A 26,557-nucleotide genomic window follows, 5' to 3' on the forward strand; every position below is an offset into this window, starting at 1 on the left:
TAAATTGAATCATTCGTTCCAAGTAATATTCACTAAACCAGTTCATTGGCTTAATTAGTTGATATTTCCAAGTAAAATGTAATTGAGGGACATCAGTGAATCTGCAATTTACTTGTGTATTTTCATCAAAAAATAGTGGTTATATTAAATAAATATTACTTAGAAACAGCCTGAGTAAAAATTACAAACACTTTCTGTGTGGAAAAACTTTTTTTTAAAGTAAATGTCACTCCAATTGCTTTCAGTGTAGGTGCTTGGGGTCTCTGTGTGTGCTGTTCCCTCCCTGACAGCAGGTGGCGCTGTGATAAAAGCCGTGTGTCCGCAGGGCGGGGCTCCGGCTTGTGTAGTACGTGTGATTCACGGCAGTTAGCTTGCGGCCACTAAGTCGAGGCTAAAGCTGAAGTCAGAAACATGGTGCTGCTTGAAAACGATTCGGTAAGAACCAAAATTAACCTGGTGAATAATGTGATCTGTTAACGTTATTGATTATAGACTAAATTTGACACTGTGTAACATATTCCGTTAGTTAACAGCTTCAACGTTAGCCGAGCTAGTCGTCAACCTGGTTCATGAGCTAACGTTTGATTGAAGCTAACACTCGTTTCGTGTGAGAAATAATGGCAAATATATTGTACTGATTTTGTTCTTTCTAGCACATTAAGAGCATTAAAGAGGCATTTGTAACACAAAGCCTTATAGTTCTGATTTAGTGTCCTGCCTGTCGTTTGATAACGTACGTAGCATGGACATCAATGTAGTCAAACATGGACTAAAGTTAGCACTTTACTGCAGTAACTAACTGAAACATGCTAACACAAAGGTATTTTTTGCATGACAAATCACTTTTAAAAAAAGTTAAGTCGAGTTGAATTTCTCTGATAAATTATAATTTTTTAAAAACTGGAATGAAATTGAATTTATATGTACAACACTTTTCCAAGTGTCTTGAATATTGGGAGGAAAAATTGGTTCTTCACATGCTATAAATATTGAACTATTTGCATTTATACAACCTCTACTTGAAACCCCTCCTGTCCTCTCCTCTCTGCTCTGTGTAAACAGCCTTTCCTGTCCACTCCTCTCTGCTCTGTGTAAACAGCCTCTCCTGTCCTCTCCTCTCTGCTGTCGATATTTGTCACATGACCTTTTCTATCAGCCGAATTTAATGTTTTTAACAGGATCTAGTTATTCAAACCAAAAATAAACAGTTTAGAATGAGACATGTTGAGTGTTTTTGACAGAAATATCAACATTTTAAGCTTGTTTTGGTTACTTTTTTTCCAATGGAAACTTTCGTAACCTATTACTTTGCAGTTTCTTTCTATGATAAACAGTGTATATTTGCTGAATACTCTCAATCCCCTGCAGAATATTGGGGTTCAGATGGTTAATGAGGGCAGAATAAAAAGAATAGAAGCACCCTTCTGTATGAGGTACCACTATTCAGCACCTCTAAAAACAAATCCAGAATTTCCCTAAAGGTGTGAGAACACATCTCTACAACATTTTACTAAAACAAGGATTTGAACCTTTTTAAGGAGGTTGTGTTTTCTGCAGAGGTTTTGAACGAGTGAACAAGAGTGTATAATCTGTGTAGAAAACCTTTTTTTAAGTAATATTTGGCATTCATATTTGTTTTTTCACACCACTGTCCAGTTTCTTACAGAGCTCACACGGCTGTTCCAGAAGTGCAGAACATCTGGCAGTGTTGTCATCACACTAAAGAAATGTAAGTAAATACCTCCAGAGTTTTTGACATTCATCATTCAAGTTTAATCAGGAAGTAAAGCTTGCTAGTTTCCCCTTTCTACATCTAAGCAACTGGAATTGGATGTGTCTCTTGTTTCCAGATGACGGGAGGACCAAGCCAGTGCCCCGAAAGGGTCAGTCAGAGTCATTTGAACCAGCAGACAACAAATGTCTCATCAGAGCATCTGATGGCAAGAAGAAAATCAGCACAGTGGTGAGCTGACTGTGTTTCCTGTTTTTAATTAATTAATTTTTTATTTTTTACAATATAATGCAATTATATCTATATATGTATGGATATAATTGCATTGAGTCATACACTACTATCATACATATGGTAAATATTTAAACAAAAGAAGGGTGTTTTGGGGAGATGTAACCTTTCCAGTTCTGCTATATTTCCTAAAATGTATTTTATGGAGAAATAAATTGAGCAATTTTCTGATATTTTGCTGTTAATGTTTTTTTATTTTTTAGTATAGTATGTCATGAATAAAAAGTCATAGTGTAGTATGTCGTCAAAATTCATGAAAAAGTCATATGTCGTTGAATTTCGCGAAAATTAAATTGTTAATGTTTTTCACATGCTATTAATGCTGAATTCTCATTTCTTGCTATTTCAGGTCAGCACCAAAGAAGTAATCAAGTTTCAGATGGTAGGTTGAACGTAGGTTGAAAGCTTTTTCCCTGAGTCACTGTATGCAGACTCTTGATTGTCTCCCTCGATGTTACTTTAAACTATCTTTTGTTTCACAGCAGTCTATCCTGAATAAATAAGCTGTTTGAACTTAATCCTAAACTCTTTTTTACAGGCATACTCCAACCTCCTTAGAGCTCACATGGATGGACTTAAGAAGAAAGATAAGAAAAGCAAAAGCAAGAAAACCAAAGCCACCCAATGAGCATCAGACTCTTTAACATATGTTACCTAATCAGGCCCGTATGATGTGAGGGAACGGGAAAGGCTCAGCTCACTCGGCCTGTCGCCCCACTCAGCTTTCTTCCCATTCACCACCTGAGGCCTCAGAATCACTGTCCATCCACCTGGTGACTGCTCTGGTATTATGCCACTGTTTGCATGGTAAAGTCCTGGCTCTTCGGTGCCATCTGGAACAAAGAACCTGAGGACTTCTTGTAACTTGTACAGGACGAAGCAACTTTATTGAATCTTCACCATTTCTGGAGGTCATCAACAGCTGTTGTCACCTCTGGAGCCAAATCCATGGAGCCCATTGATTGCCTGCCTTTCATACTATTTAACTGTTAAGAGTCCATATTTATGTTATATTTCTGGCTGATCTGTTCTGCCAGTGTTTTTTCCCCCCGACAACTTGAGAAGAATAATTGGAATATTTTCTTTCTTTCTTTTTTTTTAATTGATCAGATTTGATGTAATTTTTAAACCAGTTTTATTATATTAAGTATGATGCCGGATATAAAAATGTACTTTCTTCTGTTTTTCTTTTGAACCACATTTTCACACCAAGCTGTAAACAGGCCATCTTAAACTGTTAAGCACCAGTAAAGTGAGTAGCTTTAGTTCATGCAGTTAATTAAAATGTGAATAAGGTTTCTGGATGATGACGAGACAAAAACAATTTAAATCGGATTTTATTGAAAGGCATGTTTGATTTATGAATACAGAGATAAAGTATTGGCTGCTGTTCTCATGTAATTTCTGTTAATCACAATTACAAGCAGGTTTAACTACAGCTGATATATTTTGTTAGCCATTTGTATGTCTCTTCGTGCTACCATGGTCCTGATTTCATGGAAGAGGACTGCAGCAGAATTTAAGTTCAGAAATAAAGTGCGTTGTTGAAAGTCACTGCAAGTTGTTTTTTTGTCCTTTTTGATAAAATGGTAAACACAGAGCAGTAAACATGAGTGATATAGAAAAGGAGACAGTAAATACACTATACTATATACATGAACACATTTCTGTGCTGAACTGGTAAAAACAGTCTAAATTGCAGTTGAGAGATGAAGCATCTCATAGCGATGTGTGCCTCTTGTCTGGCCTGTCCTTTGGGGAGACTGCTAGGTGGCACTGCCTGTTGCTCTCCTCCTCGTAGCCCTGCTTCATCAGGCTGGTCACAAACTGGAACATGGTCTGGATCACAAACAACACATTGAACTGGATCAGGGTCCACATACATGAGGAAGTACATGTTTTGGTGTGAGCCACATGTTGACATGACAGAAAAACAACCTAATTTCAACCAGTAGAGAAGGAGGGGCCAAATAAAAGCATAAAGCTGGTCAAAATTGTAAACTTAAATATTGTTTAATTAAATGTAACTATTAAATATGAAATATAACATGAAACTACAGTGTTTCTAAAAGTTCACATAATTAGACACTTATAAAAAGAATACATTTTATCTATTAATATAAATTGTAGATGAATCCATATAGTATTCAACCTACAACTTTTTTATAAGGGTTATATGGTTTATTGATACTGTATGACATTAACAATAGTATACTAATTCATGAAAAAAGGTATAGTGTAGTATAGTATGTCATTTGTTGTCAAAAATAGTAATTTTAAAATGCCCCAAAATGCTTAAAGACTATTATAGTCTGTTGTTACATACTAGTTGTATATTTTGTCCATAAATTACAAAAGACACCATACATTATTGGATGTCCAAAAGTTGGACAAAAATACTAGTTGATTTTTGTCAAAAATTGTCAAATTCTAAATAAAATGCCTAAAACTGATTATAGTCCATTGATCTTACTGTACTTATTGTAAAAAAGAAGAAGAAAAGAAGTAATATATAAGTAAAAATATAAGTAGCTTAACAGTTGGGCTGTGGGCGCCCCCTGGTGGATATTTTGAGTCATCTACTGACCACCTGGGAGCATACAGACCTGTGGTATCATCTGTTGCAGCATATCTATGAAGAAATAAATACTCTTATTCGACTCATATTTAAATTTATGTTCCTTTTATTATTATTTCTGTTGCTTTCTTTACTTATCTTAGATATGTGTTTAGTCACAAATGAATAATGTCTTAATGTAATAATTTAGCTGTACACCAAAGCTACTGAATGAAAGCGTTGTGCCTATTATGCATACATATTGAGTAGAAACAGCAGTATTCAAGTGTCTCTGTATTAATAACACAAGGCATCTTGTAGTGACATGACATGATGTGACAGAGCCATGTTCCATCTCCTCAATATGCTCATGTATGGTTCAGTGAGATGTAAATTCCTCATCAGTCAAGCTCGTGCTGCACTGGTCTCCATCTCGACGTGCTACAAGGGGAATTAAAGAAACTTGCAGAGCTCTGACGCTGATGCAAGCCGCACATAAACAGACGCTATGGCTGACATGCTGAGTGCACACATCAGCTTATTTCACAGGGCATTTACCCAGAATGGCTCTTTTTACATTTTACTCACTGTGGCCTTGTATTTCACTGCAATATGTATATATATATATATATGTATATATTGCAGTGATCCGTAAGTCCTCAGCTCTATGGAATCAGCAAAAATCATGCCTAGAGGTGGGAACAACTCAAAAATGTATATGTGCAGTGTAACACAGTTATAATGACATAAATCATAAGAAAAAGAGGTGAATTTTCTGATCATATTTAAAAAAAAAAAATTGGCTCTCCAGAGTTTATACATATTTAACTTTTTGGATTTTCTCCTGTCCTCTACTCTCTGCTCTGTGTAAACTAATTTTCGGTGAATATTTGTCACGTGCCTCAGTAATGTTTTTGAACAGTTATTCCAAACCACCAACTGCTTCATGTCTCCAACAGAATCTCCCCACTCAGTAACACACCTGCTGAGAAAGCAACTCTTATCATTGGTGACTCCATTCTTCGAAAATGGGGAGCTAGCGAAACCAGCCACCATAGTTAAATTCATCAAAGGGGCCAGAGCGGGCTACATTGAATCATTTTTCAACTACTGGCTAAGGATAAATACAATTAGGGTAAAGTGGTTATTCCTGTCGGCAGTAATGACCCTGATAAATATTTGAATTGCTTCGCTCCCATCAATTTTCCAACAACTAACCTCAATGATTTCTTCATCTAAACTGTCAACCTGTCTCTTAAACCCCATCCCAACAAGGCTGCTCAAAGAGGTTCACACAAGATCTCATCCCGTGGGGTCAAAATGATCATGAGAACGGTGAGAAAAAATCCCAGAACTACATGGAGGGACCCGATGAATGACCTGCAGAGAGCTGGGACCAGAGTAACAAAGGCTACCATCAGTAACACACTACACAGAGAGGGAATACAATCCTGCAGTGCCATTACATGTCCAGGCCCGTCTGAAGTTTGCCAGAGAGCATATGGATGATCCAGAAGAGGATTTGGAGAATATCGCGTGGTCAGATGAAACCAAAATAGAACTTTTTTGGTAAAAACTCAACTCGTCATGTTTGGAGGAAGAAGAATGCTGAGTTGCATCCAAAGAACACTGTACCTACTGTGAAGCATGGGGGTGGAAACATCAAACATTTGGGGCTGTTTTTCTGCCAAGGGGACAGGAGGACTGGAGGACTGATCCGTGTTAAGGGAAGAATGAACAGGGCCACGTATCGTGAAATTCATTCATTCATTACCATTAACCGCTTATCTGCAATCGGGTTGCGGGGGGGCAATTTAGAGTCACCAATTAAACCTAAGTGCATGTTTTTGGACTGAGGGAGGAAGCCGGAGTACCCGGTGAGAACCCACCCTGACACGGGGAGAACATGCAAACTCCACACGGAAGAGCCGCAGGCGGGAGTCGAACCAGCGACCCTCTAGCTGTGAGGCGAGAGCACTAACAACTACACCACCGTGTAGCCTGTATCAGGAAATTTTAAGCCAAAACCTCCTTCCATCAGTGAGAGCACTGAAGATGGAACGTGGCTGGGTCTTCCAGCATGACAATGATTCCAAACACACCGCTCGGGCAACGAAGGAGTGGCTCCGTAAAAAGCATTTCAAGGTCCTGGAGTGGCCTAGCCAGTCTCCAGACTTCAACCCCATAGAAAATCTGTGGAGGGAGTTGAAGGTCTGTGTTGCCCAGTGACAGCCCCAAAACATCACTGATCTAGAGGAGATCTGAAAGGGGGAATCGGCCAAAATACCAGCTACAGTGTGCGCAAACCTGGTGAAGACTTACAGGAAACGTTTGACCTCTGTCATTACCAACAAAGGTTATGTTACAAAGTACTGAGTTGACCAAATACTTATTTTCCACCATAATTTACAAATAAATTCATTAAAAATCCTACAATGTGATTTCCTGGATTTTTTATATTGGATATTTCAGACCTCTCTCATCTCTCAAAGTAGGAGAACTTGCACATTCCCCATTGAGGATGCATTGAGCTCGGATTGGCCCAAGGGTTCCAGTGATACATTTACATAGAGTTGCCTACACAGTATTACCACTTGAACCCAAGCAATGGGTCTGTTAAATTATTACAATATTTGGGAATTATTACATTATCAGGACTTGCGAAATGAAGGCTAACCTGATAATGTAATAACCTCCCATTAATGTTATACTTTATTACATTATTGGTAAAAAAGTTTATTATATTATTGGGAAATGCACTTTATTACATTATCGGGAAGTTATTACATTATCAGGTTTTATTACATTTTCAATGGACTCAAGTGCAGATTTTTATTACATTATAGGGGTTATTACATTATCGGGAATTTATTACATTATCAGGTTCTACAAGGCAAATCGGTGATTTGTGATTCTGGGCTATAAAAAAACAAAATTGACTTGACTTGACATGTAGAATAAAGTGATGTTGACAGAAATATCACAATTTTAAGCTTCTTTTTGGTTACTTTTTTTGAACGGAAACTTTTGTAAACTGTGATCCATTTAAGAATTGTCAGAAAGTTAAAATTTCGATGATAGTGCCTGTTTTTACGGCTTCTTTCTACAATAAAGGGTTTAGTTTTGGCAGCTTTTTAAAAAAAACATACGTAAGTTAACACCCACATAAGGAGACACAGTCCTTACCTTCCACGCATCCTCCAGCTCAGTCGTCCACCTCTCCTTCAGTATCGGCTGCACAGCACAAATGAACTCTGCTCCCACATACTGAAAAATAATAATGAGAGATACTTACTGATGTGCCTTGGTAACTAGGCTGTTATCCAGTTGATGTGTCACTCCATTGTTACTATTGTTGTTTTTTTGTAAGGTGTGTTTCCATTTTGCAGTTTTGGGTCATTTCATTCAGCCTCAGAGTCTCAGTATAATGGTGAGTCTGGTAAAAAACTACAGTATTAGTCTCTATAAGCTGAAGCAGCATCACAAAAACACACTGTGCAGTACTGGTACTTTGGAAGTGTGGCTGTATGAGCACACTTCCAGTTTGGTGAAGCAAGACAGGGGAAGCTAAGCAATGTGCTTCTGAAGGTGCAGCAGAAAAAGTCATTATAACAATATCATCAAAAATTTTATTTTAAAAAAGTCATAATATGGTATTTTGGTTAAATTTAATGAAAAAAAGTCATAGTATAGCGTGTTGTCAATTTTCATCAAAAAAAAAGTTATAGTATAGTATGTCGTTAATTTTCATGAAAAAAGTCATAGTATAGCCAACCGCCATCTACTGTAGGTAATACACTGACAATAGATAAGTACCTGATATAACCTCACTTCAATTAATCCAAACTATTCCCTTGAATACTGTTGGGATCATTGGGGTCTTACACTGTAGTACTTAGGTGGGGCGTTGTAATGATAATGGCCTTTTCCCAGTTCCAGAGCCAGAGCTTCCAGTCTCTCCAGCTGGTCGAGTCTAGCCACACTTTTCTCGATAAAAGACATCACCCTGAAAAAGAAAAAGACACCCAGTCAGAATAGTGTAGTCCAGCAGCTATCCGTGAATTAGCAGTAGGCGACTATCAACCCATGCATCTCCACTGTAGATAAGTGTGACACTTCTCTGTGTTAAAAGGCTGCCTGCTGACATTTGCAAACCCAAATGCAGAGAAAAATAAACAGGACTGATTGCGTATCTTATCAATCTAGCCCATACTTGAGGATGCAAAATTGCACAACATTTAATGTTTTTTTTCCCCTGCACAAAACACAGCTAGATCAATTTTCTTTGTTGCTTTTGCAGGTGTGTCTGCCATCGCTGCAGCATGTGTGTGTGACAGTTTTGAAGATGAATATGGAACAAAGGGTGAGGGTTGGTTGAGCGCTGTCTTGCCTCTGTCTCGCTGCCACTATGGACATTTGTAATAATGTCCCGGAGTGCAGCTGAAGGGGCCGTTTGGCCTTATCATCACTGCGTTTGAGAGCAGCAGGTTCACACTGAGATGCGTAACACATTTTCTGTGTGCAACACTGCTGCAAAGCCACGCTAGCCTCTATACCTTCAGGTCCTCAGGCAGTAATTGGCTGCTTTGGCCTCGTGCATAGAGGGACACAGAGAGGCCTGATGCACCCTGGAAACAACAGACGAGTGGCTGTGATAGATGCTACGAGCTCTTCTCTGCAGCAGAGTGGTGAAGCAACATTATGATGACATGACTACCTGAGGTGTTTTGCTCTGCCACTTATCTCATGATTTGTGTCCAGCGCTGTGCTATGTGCAACAAGGTTTTTATCATGTATTATTAAAAAAGATTAGTCCAGTGAATTCCTCTATTTTTCCATAACAACTACAGTGTGCATTGATCTGCTAATGAGTATCGCCTGCAGCCAAAGCCTGGTCTTCCTCTGTGCCATGTAGCTCCATTGTTGGCCAAAAGCTATTAAAAACACATCAATGAGCCACACTGTTACACATGGTGACATGTTCCTTCAGTAACAATGAACACGGATATTGTAGTTTTATTTTTGAGTATGTCACACACACACTGTCCTGCTGCCACACATAGTCATTAGAGCAGAGATTTACAACCAGTGGGTGCTTCTCCCAATGAGTACACAGGGTATGTGGAGTGGAAAAGCAGAAATTATGTTTAGTGAAAAGAGTATCTGTATATTTGTATTTAGGAGGGGGGAAATAGGATTATAAATTGGTTTAATCTAACAAGGCAAATCACTGTACAAAGCACCAAATGAGTTTTCATCTCTGGCTGAAAATAGTCTCCCTGAAAATGCACCCAACTGTTTAACCCTCTGAACCCCAACAAGCATACATATTTAAGTATTTGCATGTTTCCAGCCTCTCCTGTCCTCTCCACTCAGCTCTGTGTAAACAGATTTTTCAGTGAATATTTGTCACGTGGCCGTTTGTCTCAGCAGAACTAATCATGGCTTCACAGTGACGCTTTTCACAGTTTTTTTCCTACGATAAATGGTGTATTTTTGGCCATCACTTAAAGAAAACGTACATTTCATTTGTATTGTGGGGTTCAGAGGGTTGAGGAAGTTACTAAGCTTTATTTAGTAAAATAAAACTATATAACTGTGTTTAGTTTAGTATTTAGTATGCCAGAAAAAGATAGATACATAGAACATATATCAAATGCCAAAAATACCAGGATGTTCTACTGCATCTGGTGGCATTTTGCAGTGTGCAACCTACAATCATTTGTGCAGCATGTATGAGCAAGTAAAGTTCAAGGTGCAATGTTATGAATTTGCTTTTGTTGTTGTTGTTGTTGTTGTATGCATACCGTATGTAACTGCATGTGCAGTAGTTTGTAAGTTTCTGCAGCAGCAGAATGGACTAAAAGTAAAAAGAATGTGATTGGAAACGCAGCATGTTGGTTTTGGTCTTTTCATGGGATTTGTTGAGAACAAGAACATACAAAATAATGTCAACCATTTTGTGTATTTCTGACAGAAACCAATGAACATACGTCACACTTTGATCTTTTAGTTTGAACAGACTAGAGGGTGCTTCACATCAATCCTGATTCTCCATTGGCTGGTTTGTTCTGTTTTGTTCTGGATATGCTCATGTGTGGTTGGTTGTTGTTGTTTTTTGCTGTTTTTTTTTAGAGGCTGTAGTGGGCTGCATAAATTGGACATCTCTGGGAAGCTGAGACTATTGTGCATTCAATCAGTGAAATTCTATTCATGTGTGATGATGTTAGTCCAGAGCATTTCTTGAGACTTGACCTTCATGTATAAAATTAGCTTCCCTGACTTCTAGGATAATCACAGCTACATGAAACTTTACAGCCACAACCTACATAGACATAAAGCATTCAGAGGATGTACAGCTTTCCTACATAAATTGACAATAAGGGGATTTTCAGCAGTTTAGAGAACAGACAGGCTCGCAGAAAATAGAGAAATCTCAAAATGTCAAACATTTTTAAAACCAAATCACAGCATGGAGTTTCCTGTGTTCTTCCAAAGGTCTTGGTGTATTGATGTAATATTCTAAAGAGTTTTTGACCATTTTTTATCCGTTCTCGAATGCCAAAAAAAAGCCTAATTCAGCACCAAATGAGTGTAACAAATGTCATCAGCCCAAAAATTGCTGCAACAACTTATGGGACATAGTTGAGCTGGAAATGGACTTCGGGGACTAAACATTGATGTTCTGAGCCATTATCAATCAATCAATCAATCAATCAATCAATCAATCAATCAATCAATCAATCAATCAATCAATCAATCAATCAATCAGACTTTATTTGTATTAGCATTTTTCATACAAGAGAGATGCAACACAAAGCACTTTACATAAAAAAGGATAAAATAACAATAATAACTAGAAAATTTCTAAAGAAATTTTGATTGTGTGCTTGCCTCTGGACCGTCATTCTCGTGGCTCAAATCAACAGTCAAACAGGGACTCTGTCCTGAGTTCACAGACACCTCATACAAGTCTGTAGGACAAACGGTTCACAAGTTAGTAAAAGGGGGCGTGGTCACTCAAAGGGGGCGTGGCTTGAATCACCAGTTAAAAAGGGACTCTGTCCTGAGTTCACAGACACCTCATACAAGTATCTAGGAGAAACGGTTCATTAGTTATGAAAGGGGGCGTGGCTAATCAAAAGGGGCGGGGTTATCAATCACCAGTTAAACAGGGACTTCATGCCGAGTAATCTGACACCTTATACAAGTTTCTAGGACAAACGGTTCATTAGTTATGAAAGGGGGCGTGGCTAATCAAAAAGGGCGGGAATTTATGAAATATTGTTATGTATAAGTGGTCAGTGATGAACCATCATCATGCTTGACAAGTTTGAGGAAGATTGGACAATGTATGGTCAAGTTATAAGGTCTCATGTTTTATGAAGAACAACATGTCTGTTCACTTAGAGTAAACTCACAGTTATCAGTTAGAATGTCTGTGTTGGAGGAGGGAGGGGGGAGGGGGGAGGCTTTGGTAGCTAAGCAACCACGTGGCCAGGTGGAGTCGACCAATAAGAGCAGAGCAATCAACTGAAATTAACTGCTGTTGGAGACAGTTCTGTAGACAGAGGTGGACAAACTGAAAATTCTGGCCTCGAACAGAAAGCATTTTTGGCAAAACCATAATACCTATCATTGATCCGACTTCACTTTGAGCGTCCTGAGTTCTTCCTCAACATCTACATATGTTTTTTTTTAAGAAAGATGAAAAAATAGCTTTGTTAGAGCGATTTAAAAAAAATGTTAAATTTGTTTTTTTGAGAAATCTTCCTTCATTTTTAATATGGGAGCCGATGCGGCAGTTGGTGCATTTTGTTTGAGCATCTGTGCGTCCTGCGCCTAAACTATAACTCTGACAGCTTTACCAGAGGATTGTGAGTGAGAGGACAAATTTTCCTACGTTTCTATGTATAAATTATTTCTGTAGAGTGAAATTTGCGGCCTGGAGCGCAGTTTTCAAATTTATTTTTTGACAATTCTTTCTCTCCCTCTACACTCTGTTTGATGACTTCCCCACTCTAGACTCTCCATAGGGTTACATTGGGGGGATTTTTTGACGTGTTTTTTCCCAATAATTTGAAAACCGTTTGTCGAAACCCTTATAAAAGTCATAGCACACTTGTCATGGGCGAGCCGGTCGATTTGATACCTTTTTTGTGTATGTGTGACCAAAACTCTGGGAGGAGTAGTCGACCGAAAAATGACACGGAAGAAACGGAAGAATAACTAGAAAATTCCTAAAGAAATTTTGATTGTGTGCTTGCCTCTGGACCGTGACTCTCGTGGCTTATCAAAAGGGGCACGGATTAAACAGGGACTTTCTGCTGAGTACACTCACACCTCATACAAGTCTCTAGGACAAACGGTTCACTAGTTAGTAAAACGGGCGTGGCTTATCAAAAGGGGCGGGGTTATCAATCACCAGTTAAACAGGGACTCTATGCTGAGTAATCTGACATTTTATACAAGTTTCTAGGACAAACGGTTCATTAGTTAGTAAAAGGGGGCGTGGCTAATAAAAAGGGCGGGAATTAATGAATTATTGTTATGGAGAACTGAAAAGTGATGAATCATCATCATGCATGACAAGTTTGAGGCAGATTGGACAATGTATGGTCAAGTTATAAGGTCTCGTGTTTTATGAAGAAAGCCATGTCTGTTTACTTAGAGTAAACTGACGGTTATCAGTTAGAATGTCTGTGTTGGAGGAGGGGAGGGGCTTTGGTAGCTAAGCAACCACGTAGCCAGGTGGAGTCGACCAATCAGAGCAGAGCAATCAACTGAAATTAACTGACGATGGAGAGAGTTCCGTCTAAGTGAGCAGACAGAGGTCGACAAACTTGAAATTCTGGCCTCGAACAGAAAGCATTTTCGGCGAAACCATAATACCTATCATTGATCTGACTTTACTTTGAGCGTCTTGAGTTCTTCCTGAACATCTCCATATGTTTTTTTTTAAGAAAAATGAAAAAATAGCTTTGTTAGAGCGATTTTAAAAAACTGTTAAATTTTTTTTTTGAGAAATCTTCCTTCATTTTTAATATGGGAGCCGATGCGGCAGTTGGTGCATTTTGTTTGAGCATCTGTGCGTCCTGCGCCTAAACTATAACTCTGACAGCTTTACCAGAGGATTGTGAGTGAGAGGACAAATTTTCCTACGTTTCTATGTATAAATTATTTCTGTAGAGTGAAATTTGCGGCCTGGAGCGCAGTTTTCAAATTTATTTTTTGACAATTCTTTCTCTCCCTCTACACTCTGTTTGATGACTTCCCCACTCTAGACTCTCCATAGGGTTACATTGGGGGGATTTTTTGACGTGTTTTTGCCCAATAATTTGAAAACCGTATGTCGAAACCCTTAGAAAAGTCATAGCACACTTGTCATGGGCGAGCCGGTCGGTTTGATACCTTTTTTGTGTATGTGCGGCAAAAACTCTGGGAGGAGTAGTCGACCGAAAAATGACACGGAAGAAACGGAAGATTAAAAATAATAATAAAAATAGTTACGGTGAATAGTAGTTAGTGTGCTTTTGCAAGCAAGCACACAAAACTAGAAAATTTCTAAAGAAATTTTGATTGTGTGCTTGCCTCTGGACCATCATTCTCGTGGCTCAAATCAACAGTCAAACTGGGACTCTGTCCTGAGTTCACAGACACCTCATACAAGTCTGTAGGACAAACGGTTCACAAGTTAGTAAAAGGGGGCGTGGTCACTCAAAGGGGGCGTGGCTTGAATCAGCAGTTAAACAGGGACTCTGTCCTGAGTTCACAGACACCTCATACAAGTATCTAGGAGAAACGGTTAATTAGTTATGAAAGGGGGCGTGGCTAATCAAAAAGGGCGGGAATTTATGAAACATTGTTATGTATAAGTGGTCAGTGATGAACCATCATCATGCTTGGCAAGTTTGAGGAAGATTGGACAATGTATGGTCAAGTTATAAGGTCTCATGTTTTATGAAGTCTGTTTACTTAGAGTAAACTGACAGTTATCAGTTAGAATGTCTGTGTTGGAGGAGGGAGGGGGGAGGGGGGAGGCTTTGGTAGCTAAGCAACCACGTGGCCAGGTGGAGTCGACCAATAAGAGCAGAGCAATCAACTGAAATTAACTGATGATGGAGACAGTTCCGCAGACAGAGGTGGAAAAACTGAAAATTCTGGCCTCGAACAGAAAGCATTTTTGGCAAAACCATAATACCTATCATTGATCCGACTTCACTTTGAGCGTCCTGAGTTCTTCCTCAACGTCTACATATTTTTTTTTTTAAGAAAAATGAAAAAATAGCTTTGTTAGAGCGAATTCAAAAAACTCTTACATCCCCTTTTTTGAGATATCATCCTGCGTTTTTAATATGGGAGCCAATGAGGCTGTTTTTGGGTTTTGGTGGTGCATCTCTGCATCTCACGCCAAAACTATAACTCTGACAGCTTTACCAGAGGATTGTGAGTGAGAGGACAAATTTTCCTACGTTTCTATGTATAAATTATTTCTGTAGAGTGAAATTTGCGGCCTGGAGTGCAGTTTTCAAATTTATTTTTTGACAATTCGTTCTCTCCCTCTACACTCTGTTTGATGACATCCCCACTCTAGACTCTCCATAGGGTTACATTGGGGGGATTTTTTGACGTGTTTTTGCCCAATAATTTGAAAACCGTTTGTCGAAACCCTTATAAAAGTCATAGCACACTTGTCATGGGCGAGCCGGTCGATTTGATACCTTTTTTGTGTATGTGTGGCCAAAACTCTGGGAGGAGTAGTCGACCGAAAAAAACACGGAAGAAACGGAAGAATAAAAACTAGAAAATTCCTAAAGAAATTTTGATTGTGTGCTTGCCTCTGGACCGTGACTCTCGTGGCTTATCAAAAGGGGCAGGGATTAAACAGGGACTTTCTGCTGAGTGCACTCACACCTCATACAAGTCTCTAGGACAAACGGTTCACTAGTTAGTAAAATGGGCGTGGCTTATCAAAAGGGGCGGGGTTATCAATCACCAGTTAAACAGGGACTCTATGCTGAGTAATCTGACATCTTATACAAGTTTCTAGGACAAACGGTTCATTAGTTAGTAAAAGGGGGCGTGGCTAATAAAAAGGGCGGGAATTTATGAATTATTGTTATGTAGAACTGAAAAGTGATGAACCATCATCATGCATGACAAGTTTGAGGCAGATTGGACAATGTATGGTCAAGTTATAAGGTCTCGTGTTTTATGAAGAAAGCCATGTCTGTTTACTTAGAGTAAACTGACAGTTATCAGTTAGAATGTCTGTGTTGGAGGAGGGGGGGGCTTTGGTAGCTAAGCAACCACGTGGCCAGGTGGAGTCGACCAATCAGAGCAGAGCAATCAACTGAAATTAACTGACGATGGAGACAGTTCCATCAAAGTGAGCAGACAGAGGTCGACAAACTTGAAATTCTGGCCTCGAACAGAAAGCATTTTCGGCAAAACCATAATACCTATCATTGATCCGACTTTACTTTGAGCGTCCTGAGTTCTTCCTGAACATCTCCATATGTTTTTTTTTAAGAAAAATGAAAAAATAGCTTTGTTAGAGCGATTTTAAAAAACTGTTAAATTTTTTTTTTGAGAAATCTTCCTTCATTTTTAACATGGGAGCCGATGCGGCAGTTGGTGCATTTTGTTTGAGCATCTGTGCGTCCTGCGCCCAAACTATAACTCTGACAGCTTTACCAGAGGATTGTGAGTGAGAGGACAAATTTTCCTACGTTTCTATGTATAAATTATTTCTGTAGAGTGAAATTTGCGGCCTGGAGTGCAGTTTTCAAATTTATTTTTTGACAATTCTTTCTCTCCCTCTACACTCTGTTTGATGACTTCCCCACTCTAGACTCTCCATAGGGTTACATTGGGGGGATTTTTTGACGTGTTTTTGCCCAATAATTTGAAAACCGTATGTCGAAACCCTTAGAAAAGTCATAGCACACTTGTCATGGGCGAGCCGGTCGGTTTGATACCTTTTTTGTGTATGTGCGGCAAAAACTCTGGGAGGAGTAGTCGACCGAAAAATGACACGGAAGAAACGGAAGATTAAAAATAACTAGAAAATTCCTAAAGAAATTTTGATTGTGTGCTTGCCTCTGGACCGTGACTCTCGTGGCTTATCAAAAGGGGCGGGGATTAAACAGGGACTTTCTGCTGAGTGCACTCACACCTCATACAAGTCTCTAGGACAAACGGTTCACTAGTTAGTAAAATGGGCGTGGCTTATCAAAAGGGGCGGGGTTATCAATCACCAGTTAAACAGGGACTCTATGCTGAGTAATCTGACATCTTATACAAGTTTCTAGGACAAACGGTTCATTAGTTAGTAAAAGGGGGCGTGGCTAATAAAAAGGGCGGGAATTTATGAATTATTGTTATGTAGAACTGAAAAGTGATGAACCATCATCATGCATGACAAGTTTGAGGCAGATTGGACAATGTATGGTCAAGTTATAAGGTCTCGTGTTTTATGAAGAAAGCCATGTCTGTTTACTTAGAGTAAACTGACAGTTATCAGTTAGAATGTCTGTGTTGGAGGAGGGGGGGGGGGCTTTGGTAGCTAAGCAACCAGGTGGCCAGGTGGAGTCGACCAATCAGAGCAGAGCAATCAACTGAAATTAACTGACGATGGAGACAGTTCCATCAAAGTGAGCAGACAGAGGTCGACAAACTTGAAATTCTGGCCTCGAACAGAAAGCATTTTCGGCAAAACCATAATACCTATCATTGATCCGACTTCACTTTGAGCGTCCTGAGTTCTTCCTGAACATCTCCATATGTTTTTTTTTTAAGAAAAATGAAAAAATAGCTTTGTTAGAGCGATTTTAAAAAACTGTTAAATTTTTTTTTGGAGAAATCTTCCTTCATTTTTAATATGGGAGCCGATGCGGCAGTTGGTGCATTTTGTTTGAGCATCTGTGCGTCCTGCGCCCAAACTATAACTCTGACAGCTTTACCAGAGGATTGTGAGTGAGAGGACAAATTTTCCTACGTTTCTATGTATAAATTATTTCTGTAGAGTTAAATTTGCGGCCTGGAGCGCAGTTTTCAAATTTATTTTTTGACAATTCTTTCTCTCCCTCTACACTCTGTTTGATGACTTCCCCACTCTAGACTCTCCATAGGGTTACATTGGGGGGATTTTTTGACGTGTTTTTGCCCAATAATTTGAAAACCGTATGTCGAAACCCTTAGAAAAGTCATAGCACACTTGTCATGGGCGAGCCGGTCGATTTGATACCTTTTTTGTGTATGTGCGACCAAAACTCTGGGAGGAGTAGTCGGCCGAAAAACAACACGGAAGAAACGGAAGAATAAAAATAATAATAAAAATAAGCCCGGTGAAGAGTAGTTAGTGTGCTTTTGCAAGCAAGCACACAAAATAATAAAAATAGTTACGGTGAATAGTAGTTAGTGTGCTTTTGCAAGCAAGCACACAAAACTAGAAAATTCCTAAAGAAATTTTGATTGTGTGCTTGCCTCTGGACCATCATTCTCGTGGCTCAAATCAACAGTCAAACAGTGACTCTGTCCTGAGTTCACAGACACCTCATACAAGTCTGTAGGACCAACGGTTCACAAGTTAGTAAAAGGGGGCGTGGTCACTCAAAGGGGGCGTGGCTTGAATCAGCAGTTAAACAGGGACTCTGTCCTGAGTTCACAGACACCTCCTACAAGTCTCTAGGACAAACGGTTCATTAGTTATGAAATGGGGCGTGGCTAATCAAAAGGGGCGGGGTTATCAATCACCAGTTAAACAGGGACTTCATGCCGAGTAATCTGACACCTTATACAAGTTTCTAGGACAAACGGTTCATTAGTTATGAAAGGGGGCGTGGCTAATCAAAAAGGGCGGGAATTTATGAAACATTATTATGTATAAGTGGTCAGTGATGAACCATCATCATGCTTGGCAAGTTTGAGGAAGATTGGACAATGTATGGTCAAGTTATTAGGTCTGTTCACTGAGAGTAAACTGACAGTTATCAGTTAGAATGTCTGTGTTGGAGGAGGGAGGGGGGAGGGGGGAGGCTTTGGTAGCTAAGCAACCACGTGGCCAGGTGGAGTCGACCAATAAGAGCAGAGCAATCAAACTGAAATTAACTGACAGTTCCATCACAGTGAGCAGACAGAGGTCGACAAACTGAAAATTCTGGCCTGGAACAGAAAGCATTTTTGACAAAACCATAATACCTATCATTGATCCGACTTCACTTTGAGCGTCCTGAGTTCTTCCTGAACGTCTACATATATTTTTTTTAAAGAAAGATGAAAAAATAGCTTTGTTAGAGCGATTTTAAAAAACTGTTAAATTTTTTTTTTGAGAAATCTTCCTTCATTTTTAATATGGGAGCCGATGCGGCAGTTGGTGCATTTTGTTTGAGCATCTGTGCGTCCTGCGCCAAAACTATAACTCTGACAGCTTTACCAGAGGATTGTGAGTGAGAGGACAAATTTTCCTACGTTTCTATGTATAAATTATTTCTGTAGAGTGAAATTTGCGGCCTGGAGCGCAGTTTTCAAATTTATTTTTTGACAATTTGTTCTCTCCCTCTACACTCTGTTTGATGACATCACCGCTCTAGACTCTCCATAGGGTTACATTGGGGGGATTTTTTGACGTGTTTTTGCCCAATAATTTGAAAACCGTTTGTCGGAACCCTTATAAAAGTCATAGCACACTTGTCATGGGCGAGCCGGTCGATTTGATACCTTTTTTGTGTATGTGCGAGCAAAACTCTGGGAGGAGTAGTCGACCGAAAAATGACACGGAAGAAACGGAAGAATAATAAAAAGTAGAAATAAGCCCGGTGAATAGTAGTTAGTGTGCTTTTGCAAGCAAGCACACAAAATAAGCCCGAGGAATAACAATTAGTGTGCTTTTGCAAGCAAGCACACAAAATAATAAATGAAACAGAAACAAGCAAACACCATCTACCCCACCCACATTCATCCCACCCATCCTATTAAAAACAAAGCACAAACTGAGGAAGCGCCATCTCAACATGGAGCAGTGAGGAAACACTGGAGGCAGGTTAGAAATTAATTAGATAAAAAAATAAGTAAGATAAGATAAGATAAAATAAAATAAGAAAAAAATATATATATAATAAAAAATCTATAAATAAAAATGTAAAAGTCAATAATAACAATGAAAAGTTAAAAATAAATAAATAAAATTAAATTTTTAAAAAAAAAAGCTAGATAAAAAAGATAAAACAATAAATAAATAATTAAGAAATAGAGCATGATAATATATATATATATAAAAGCAAATAAATAAATAAAGAAAAGAGAAGATGTTATAACACTAAGATGCATGAGCTGAAAAAAATTCTAAATAATATCTGAAAATGGTTCAGGTAAAAGCCAAATTAAAAAGATAAGTCTTAAGTTTGCTCTTAAAAAAATACACCTTATACACCTTAATAGGTATACTTACTATTAAATCATTTCAAGTCATACCCCTCAGATCCCCAGCTTTCACATTATGTACACCACTTCTGACCTGCTATCCCCCCCTAAAAATCCACTGCCCACAACCCCCAATACTCTATAAAAGAGAACAGAATTACAAAGGGTTAAGTGCAGATTTGGTGACTGACCGTAGGCCATGTGCCCTGAGCTCCTTGCTGGTCCGCAACCTCTCGAGGTCCTGCACGTCTCGGAACAGGAAGAAGACGTCCTTACATTCGGGATGGGCCTCAAACAACCTGTTGCCAAGACAATAACAGCGCACACTGTCGATTAGTTACCCAGTTAGCATGAAAATAACCCCAAGAGTCAAAGAATTCACAGTGCTGAGTGCAATTAGAGGCTCCTCTGTCATCCTTCAGCCGTTCTCTCACTTTGAACAGAGAGCTGATTGCAACTTTCTGATCTTCCTCTTCTTCCTCTTATCATCACTGCCCTCTGCCCTGGTTTTCACACCCAACAGCTGCAATCAGTAGCAGACTATGGTGGATCTGCATACTTTCATATCCACCTGGAGTTGTGTTCAGTGACTTAAGTCTGCATGATGTGTAAATTGCAAAAGAAAATGTTTGCTGGTGACTAACTGGTACATGAACATTAGGTCTGCATTTGTTGTTGTGATTTTTAAAAAAATGTAATGTGTTTGCCAAAATAAGGTTTGGTATGATTTACATAAAGGTAAAATTATTAAATGACGTGGGCGTGAGAGTATATGTTCTCTTGTGCAATCCACACTGACTCTGTTTTCCGTCACATTAAGTGAAGATTTTTTCTGCATATACAGCTGTTTAAATGACACAAATATCCTGCTGTGTTTTGAGGTTATTAACCTCATGTTAATTGATCAATCAAGGCCATCTGTGAGCAGGAGCTGAGTGACAAAGGCTGGCTAAACTGGCTGACTGACAGCAGAAATGTGCTGATTTACTGTCGGCCTTATGGGAAGAAATCAACAATGTTTGTATATATTGATTGATTGATTTTATATCCCTTCCCACTGTAGCAAGTGAGGAATCTACGTGTAGTGAAACAGGAAAACAAACAGACCGGGAGCACTGATCAAGAAGAAGAAGAAGAAGATTACTTTATTAATCCCACAATGGGGAAATTCAACCTCTGCATTTAACCCATCCTTTTTTACACACAAGTGAACACACCATGCAAGGAGCAGTGGGCAGCACATTACTGCGCCTGGGGAGCTGTGCAGGGGGGTTAGGTGCCTTGCTCAAGGGCACTTCAGTCCTAGACCTGTCAGTACCGGGAACATAGATGTGATTAATATGTTCAAAACACAAAAAGACGGGTATTTGTGTGATTTAAACAGCTGTCTATGCAAAAAATTATTCACTAAATAGACAAAAATAGACTTAATGACACTAACCCTAACCCAAAAATAGTAGGGGGTCTCTGTAAGACGCGCGACTATAGTGATAGGGGGAGGAGCACGGACATCCAGAGCTCGGAGTAGAGCCATTGCTCCTTCATGTCCAAAGGAGCCAGCTGAGGTGGTTCGGGCCTCCAGGATGCCGCCTTTTAGAGATGTTCCGGGCACGTCCAGCAGGTAAGACCCAGAACATGCTGAAGGGATTATATCTCACGCCTGGACTATGAAAGACTCGGGGTAGCTGGAAAACATTGCTGGGGAGAAGAACGTCTGGAATACACGGTCGCCCAAAAAGTTGGAATAAAAATGTTTTCACCTCGTTCCATGAAATGATTGTGACAATGTGATTTATTCTTGACAGATAAAGTGCATATTTTCTCAAAGCTTTATTAATCAATCTCTTCATCATATCACAGTAAAAATTAAACCACAATTAACAGATGATTGTGTGTGAAAACAACACTATTCCAGCTTTATGGGCGAACGTGTGCTTTGCTTAATCTGCTTTCCCCGCGACCCGGCCATGGATAAGCAGAAGAAAATGCATCGATGTATTTGGACATTTAATGATTGGAAATACAGGACTAACTTAACATTTTTTGCTTGTAGCAATAAAGCAATTGATGGAATAGTGTGTGCTCGTTTTAACATTTAACTTACTTGACAACAATTTCATCATTTTTAAATGCAGAAATCACCAAAATAAAATAAGTAATTTTAACCGATTCTGTTTTCAATCAAGCAACTGGTTTAAAAAACAACCCAAATTAAGAGTTCATGAATAAATGCACTACAAGTCTGAAACGTGTCACCCTTGATAGATAGATTGATGAATAGAGGTTGTTAGGGAAGTGATAGGTCTCTCTAATGGAGGATAGCTCCTTTGACAAGCACATGATAATACATAGAGGTCTATTGAAATGCAATATATTAACAAGACAAAACCAAACGTGAGTCATTGAGGCCTCCAGACGTTCCTGAAATCCCTGACAAAAAAACCCTGCATGTTTTTATATGTCTATAATACAACACTTCAGTCTTTGTGCAACCCCATAGTTTGACTCACAAGACAACTAATCAACTAACTAATCCTCTGAACTGTGTGAACTGAAAGGTATTTTTTATTTAGACCATAGCAAAAAATACACAGCTTATCAAAGACAGAAACTGTAAACACAGGCATTATCATCATAAGCTGCATTTTCTGACAGACAAGGTCAGTCACTTTATTCTTCATGTCTCATATCAAATGTGACCAAAAATAGTGTGTGTAATTACTAGATCCTCTTAAAAACATTAAATTCTGCTCCTCAGCGACACTGTAAAGCCATGATTGATTCTGCTGAGACAAACGGACATGTGACAAATATTCACTGAAAATCAGTTTACACAGAGCAGAGAGGAGAGGACAGGAGAGGCTGGAAAAAAATCTAAAAATTCAATTTTATTCAAATAATAATAGAAGGAGAAATATAAGAGAAATTTAACTCGTTTTTAAAAAATTATATTACAGTGAAATACAAGGCGACACTGAGTAAAATGTAAAAAAACAACCAACAACAACAAAAAAAGCCCTGAAACGGCTTGTTAAATGGAAGGTTAAGGTATAATTTAACTTTTTTACAACTGGAAGTGGAAAGCTTCTCTTATAGTTTCATTAAAAAAACAACAACAACAACAACAATATTCTCGATTGAAAGGCTCCATCATGCTTGCTCTCCGCTGTAAGTGGTTTCTCACTATTCAAATCTACTTCTTACCGGTTTCACTGATTTGAGAGAAGGAGAAAGTGGCTGATCTTTTTTCCCCCTTGTCACTATCAACAAAGCAGCAGCCAGTAGAGAGCTGTTCTTTTTCTGGTGTTCATGCAAGTGTGCAGAGCATATGCAGACAATGCAGTAAATGGAATTTTAATTGAGGGCTGTTCAGGGGTTGCATTGATAACTATTTTCATAAATAGAGCCAATCTTTAAAGTTGAATAAATTTGTCTATTAACTAAAGAGCAAGACAATGAAAAGCAGGTGCTTCATATTTGCTGTTTTACTGTAACAACTACTGTTCAGTCATGAGATATTAGCCCTGACAGCCCGGGAGGCCCTTGGGTGGCGCTGACCCACAACAAGAGGCCCATGAACATGCTATGGTGAATCTCTTCACCCGTTGAGTTCAGCCAGCGGACACATGGCAATTATTACACTTCTAGCCATGTGCATGTTGACTGTACGTCCAGCAGTTTTTATCATCACTGCACACTTTGTTTTATTTCCCTTTTCCCGGATGCATCACGCTAATTGATAAAATGCATTTCCCTGATGTCTTTAATTGCACAGCGTTGTGGCGGGCAGAGGCTGTTTATTATTATGTAATGTGGTTAAGACATGATAAGAAGTGATAAGAGGGGAGGAGGGGTATTCTGCTCTGAGCCTTGAATGAAAAGCTGGGGGTCAAAAGGCAGAGAAGAGGGGGAAGTGGTGGAGGTGGGAAGGATGCTTGATGCTCGCTCTCTGGCTTGTATAAAAAGGTCAGGCATCACGCAGACCTTCTGCACACCTCTTTGTCTCCTGGAGCCACAGGTCAGAACATGGTGCAGAGGTTTCACTTAGGAGGTTAAACTGAAAAGTTGCTCCTTTGCTGTCCAGGGAAAGGGTCCATTGAACACACATTATGGACTTTTCTTTTTTCTCTTTAAGTTGCAAGATCCTTAATGTTTAGGCTACATTTAGTTTGCGCTAGAACTCAATTATGGCAAATGGTAAATGGAGTGCACTTATATAGTGCTCTTATCCAAAGCGCGTTACACTACACACTATGCTCATTCACCCATTGACACACACATTCATACTGGTGGCCAAGGCTACCAGGGCACACTGGTGCCACCTGCCACCATTGGGAATTCATTCACACCCCGATGAACGCAGCATCGGGAGCAATTTGGGGTTCAGTATCTTGCTCAAGGATACTTTGACATGTAGGCTGCCATGGTCAGGGATCGAACCACCAACCCTCCAATCACTGGATGAACACTCTACCAACTGAGCAGCAGCTGCCTCACATATTTTTCCCCACATACCTCTATATTGCAACAATATCGATGACCTTTTAAAAAAAAATGTTTAAATAAATAATCATCAGTGATGTGGCTAAAAGCTACAAAAGTCTGGTTTATTCAGAAAATGACATCACTTTACTGTAATGCAACTTTTAAAACAGTCTCATAAAATAATATGAATATAATATTGATATATTTACTGCATTTAACTAATTGTTAGAATCCAGTCTTAACCCTCTCAACCCCAGAAATGTATGTTTTCTTTAGCAGATCACCAAAAGTACAATGTTTATCGTAGAAAGAAACAGGCATTATCGTCTGTTTCCGTTAGAAAAAGTAACCAAAACAAAGCTTGAAATTGTAATATTTCTGTCAAAATCCCTTCATTCTACACGTCTTATTTATAACGTCACCAAAAGTAAACTGTTTGGAATAACTAGATCCTGTTAAAAACATTAAATTCCGCTCCTCAGCTACACTGTGAAGCCATGATTGATTCTGCTGAGACGAATGGTTACGTGACAAATATTCACTGAAAATCTGTTTACACAGAGCAGAGAGGAGAGGACAGGAAAGGCTGTTTACACAGAGCTGAGAGAAGAGGGCAGGAGAGGCTGGAAAAATGCAAATAGTTAAATATGAATAACATGTGGAGAACCAATTAATTTTTTCCAATATTCATGACAGCTGTAGGCAAGTGTTGTATATATAAATTCAAATTTATTCCATTTTTTTTTTTAAATGTATCCGAGAAATTCAACTTGCATTTTTTCTTATTCTATGAATTGTGTCATTATAACAGTGTTATTCTGCACAAAAGACATTTTTAGTTGTTCAAACTTCTAGCCATCCTTGTGCTGATTGCAAAGAGGTGCTGGACTTATATATTTTATATATTTTTTATATAGGCCTATTGCAGTGAAAAACAAGTACAATATAAAAAAGCAACAACAACAAAAACACGCCCTTTAACGGCTTGTTGGGTTTCATAGTGTTAAATACTAATAAAATCAAATGTCTGCAGGGATCAGAGTTCATAAAGGCAACTAATAATTCATAAAGGCAACTGATATTAAATATGAATTCAATGACACTAACATTCCTGACCTTATGCTAGCTTTAATCGAAATATTCTAATCAGCACACTAGACAAGATGATCGAGTTATTTGACATGAAACCAACAGTGGAAAAGTCCAGAAAAGGCTTACCTGACAAACGTAATAATCCCAATTCTGGCTATATCGTCCCGGATAACTTTCCACGAGTCCTTGATCATCTGAATCTGATCCTGACTGGGACGAACAGCAGCAGCAGCATCTGTAGTCCTCTCTCCAAACTCTGCTTTTGCTGCCAGACCTGATATTGCACAGCCCATTCTTCGTGGAAAAGAAAAGACGATTATGTTGTTTGTTTGTTTGTTGTTGTTTTTTGCGCCAATCCAGAGCAAAGAAAGAAAGCGAGGGTTAATTGATTTTGTGGTGTCAGAGGAAATGTGGGACCTGTTTCAAGTGCGCGACTACAACTGCGTCTTGAACGACACGCCTCTGGTCGGTACCAGTTTACTGTCAAGTCTGTAAATCTGCAGACGAAATGCAACTTCCGGTAAATGGTTAAAAAATAAAAACCCCGGTATTAGTACTAATACCACACTGTGAAATTACTCCACTTCAAGTAAAAGTCCTACATTCAAAACTTACTAAAGTCAAAGTAAAAAAAGTATCAAAATGTACTTAAAGTATCAAGTAAAACTACTTTTTATGCAGAATGGACCCAATCAGATTGTTATATATATTCTACATATATTATTGAATTAATATTATTGATGCATTTATGTAAGCAGCCTTTTTACTACTTAATATACTGTTATGTGGTTTATTTTATTATATTTTATTTTTAAATTAATTAAAAAACCTGTCTAATATCTTTAAATAGATCATGTTAAATCTCAACCTGAAAAGTAATGAAAGCTGTCACCTAAATGTAGTGGAGAAAAAGTACATACATAAAATGGAAATACTCAAGTAAAGTACATCAAAAATTATACTTAAGTCCAGTACTT

At 38.8% G+C, this 26,557-nt stretch overlaps 2 protein-coding genes across 2 annotated transcripts; one reads left to right on the plus strand and one right to left on the minus strand.

Annotated features, from left to right (window-relative positions):
- The first annotated feature begins 327 nt into the window (after positions 1–327).
- Positions 328–3,577, plus strand: srp14 (signal recognition particle 14). Its single transcript, XM_059353955.1, has 5 exons — positions 328–435; positions 1,657–1,729; positions 1,851–1,963; positions 2,373–2,405; positions 2,562–3,577. The coding sequence occupies exons 1-5, from the start codon at positions 412–414 to the stop codon at positions 2,649–2,651; spliced, it is 333 nt and encodes a 110-aa protein (XP_059209938.1). The 5' UTR covers positions 328–411; the 3' UTR covers positions 2,652–3,577.
- On the minus strand, positions 3,344–25,889 carry xgb (x globin). The gene is made up of 5 exons (XM_059353954.1): positions 25,707–25,889; positions 20,195–20,302; positions 8,466–8,586; positions 7,767–7,847; positions 3,344–3,862 (listed from the first exon to the last, which is right to left on the minus strand). The coding sequence occupies exons 1-5, from the start codon at positions 25,871–25,873 to the stop codon at positions 3,743–3,745; spliced, it is 597 nt and encodes a 198-aa protein (XP_059209937.1). The 5' UTR covers positions 25,874–25,889; the 3' UTR covers positions 3,344–3,742.
- Positions 25,890–26,557: the final 668 nt, after the last annotated feature.

This window comes from Centropristis striata, chromosome 16 (assembly GCF_030273125.1).
Source record: "Centropristis striata isolate RG_2023a ecotype Rhode Island chromosome 16, C.striata_1.0, whole genome shotgun sequence".
Taxonomy (NCBI): Eukaryota; Metazoa; Chordata; class Actinopteri; order Perciformes; family Serranidae; genus Centropristis; species Centropristis striata.

What these genes read in the sequence shown, in the direction of transcription:
- srp14 (XM_059353955.1), top strand. Translation starts at nt 412, where the DNA reads ATGGTGCTGCTTGAAAACGATTCG. An exon ending in TGCTGCTTGAAAACGATTCG is followed by an intron (nt 436 to 1,656) that starts GTAAGAACCAAA and finishes ACCACTGTCCAG; the next exon opens with TTTCTTACAGAGCTCACACG. An exon ending in AAGTAATCAAGTTTCAGATG is followed by an intron (nt 2,406 to 2,561) that starts GTAGGTTGAACG and finishes TCTTTTTTACAG; the next exon opens with GCATACTCCAACCTCCTTAG.
- xgb (XM_059353954.1), bottom strand. Translation starts at nt 25,873, where the DNA reads ATGGGCTGTGCAATATCAGGTCTGGCAGCAAAAGCAGAGTTTGGAGAG. An exon ending in GGGATTATTACGTTTGTCAG is followed by an intron (nt 20,303 to 25,706) that starts GTAAGCCTTTTC and finishes TCTTGGCAACAG; the next exon opens with GTTGTTTGAGGCCCATCCCG. An exon ending in CTCAGGGCACATGGCCTACG is followed by an intron (nt 8,587 to 20,194) that starts GTCAGTCACCAA and finishes TTTCTTTTTCAG; the next exon opens with GGTGATGTCTTTTATCGAGA.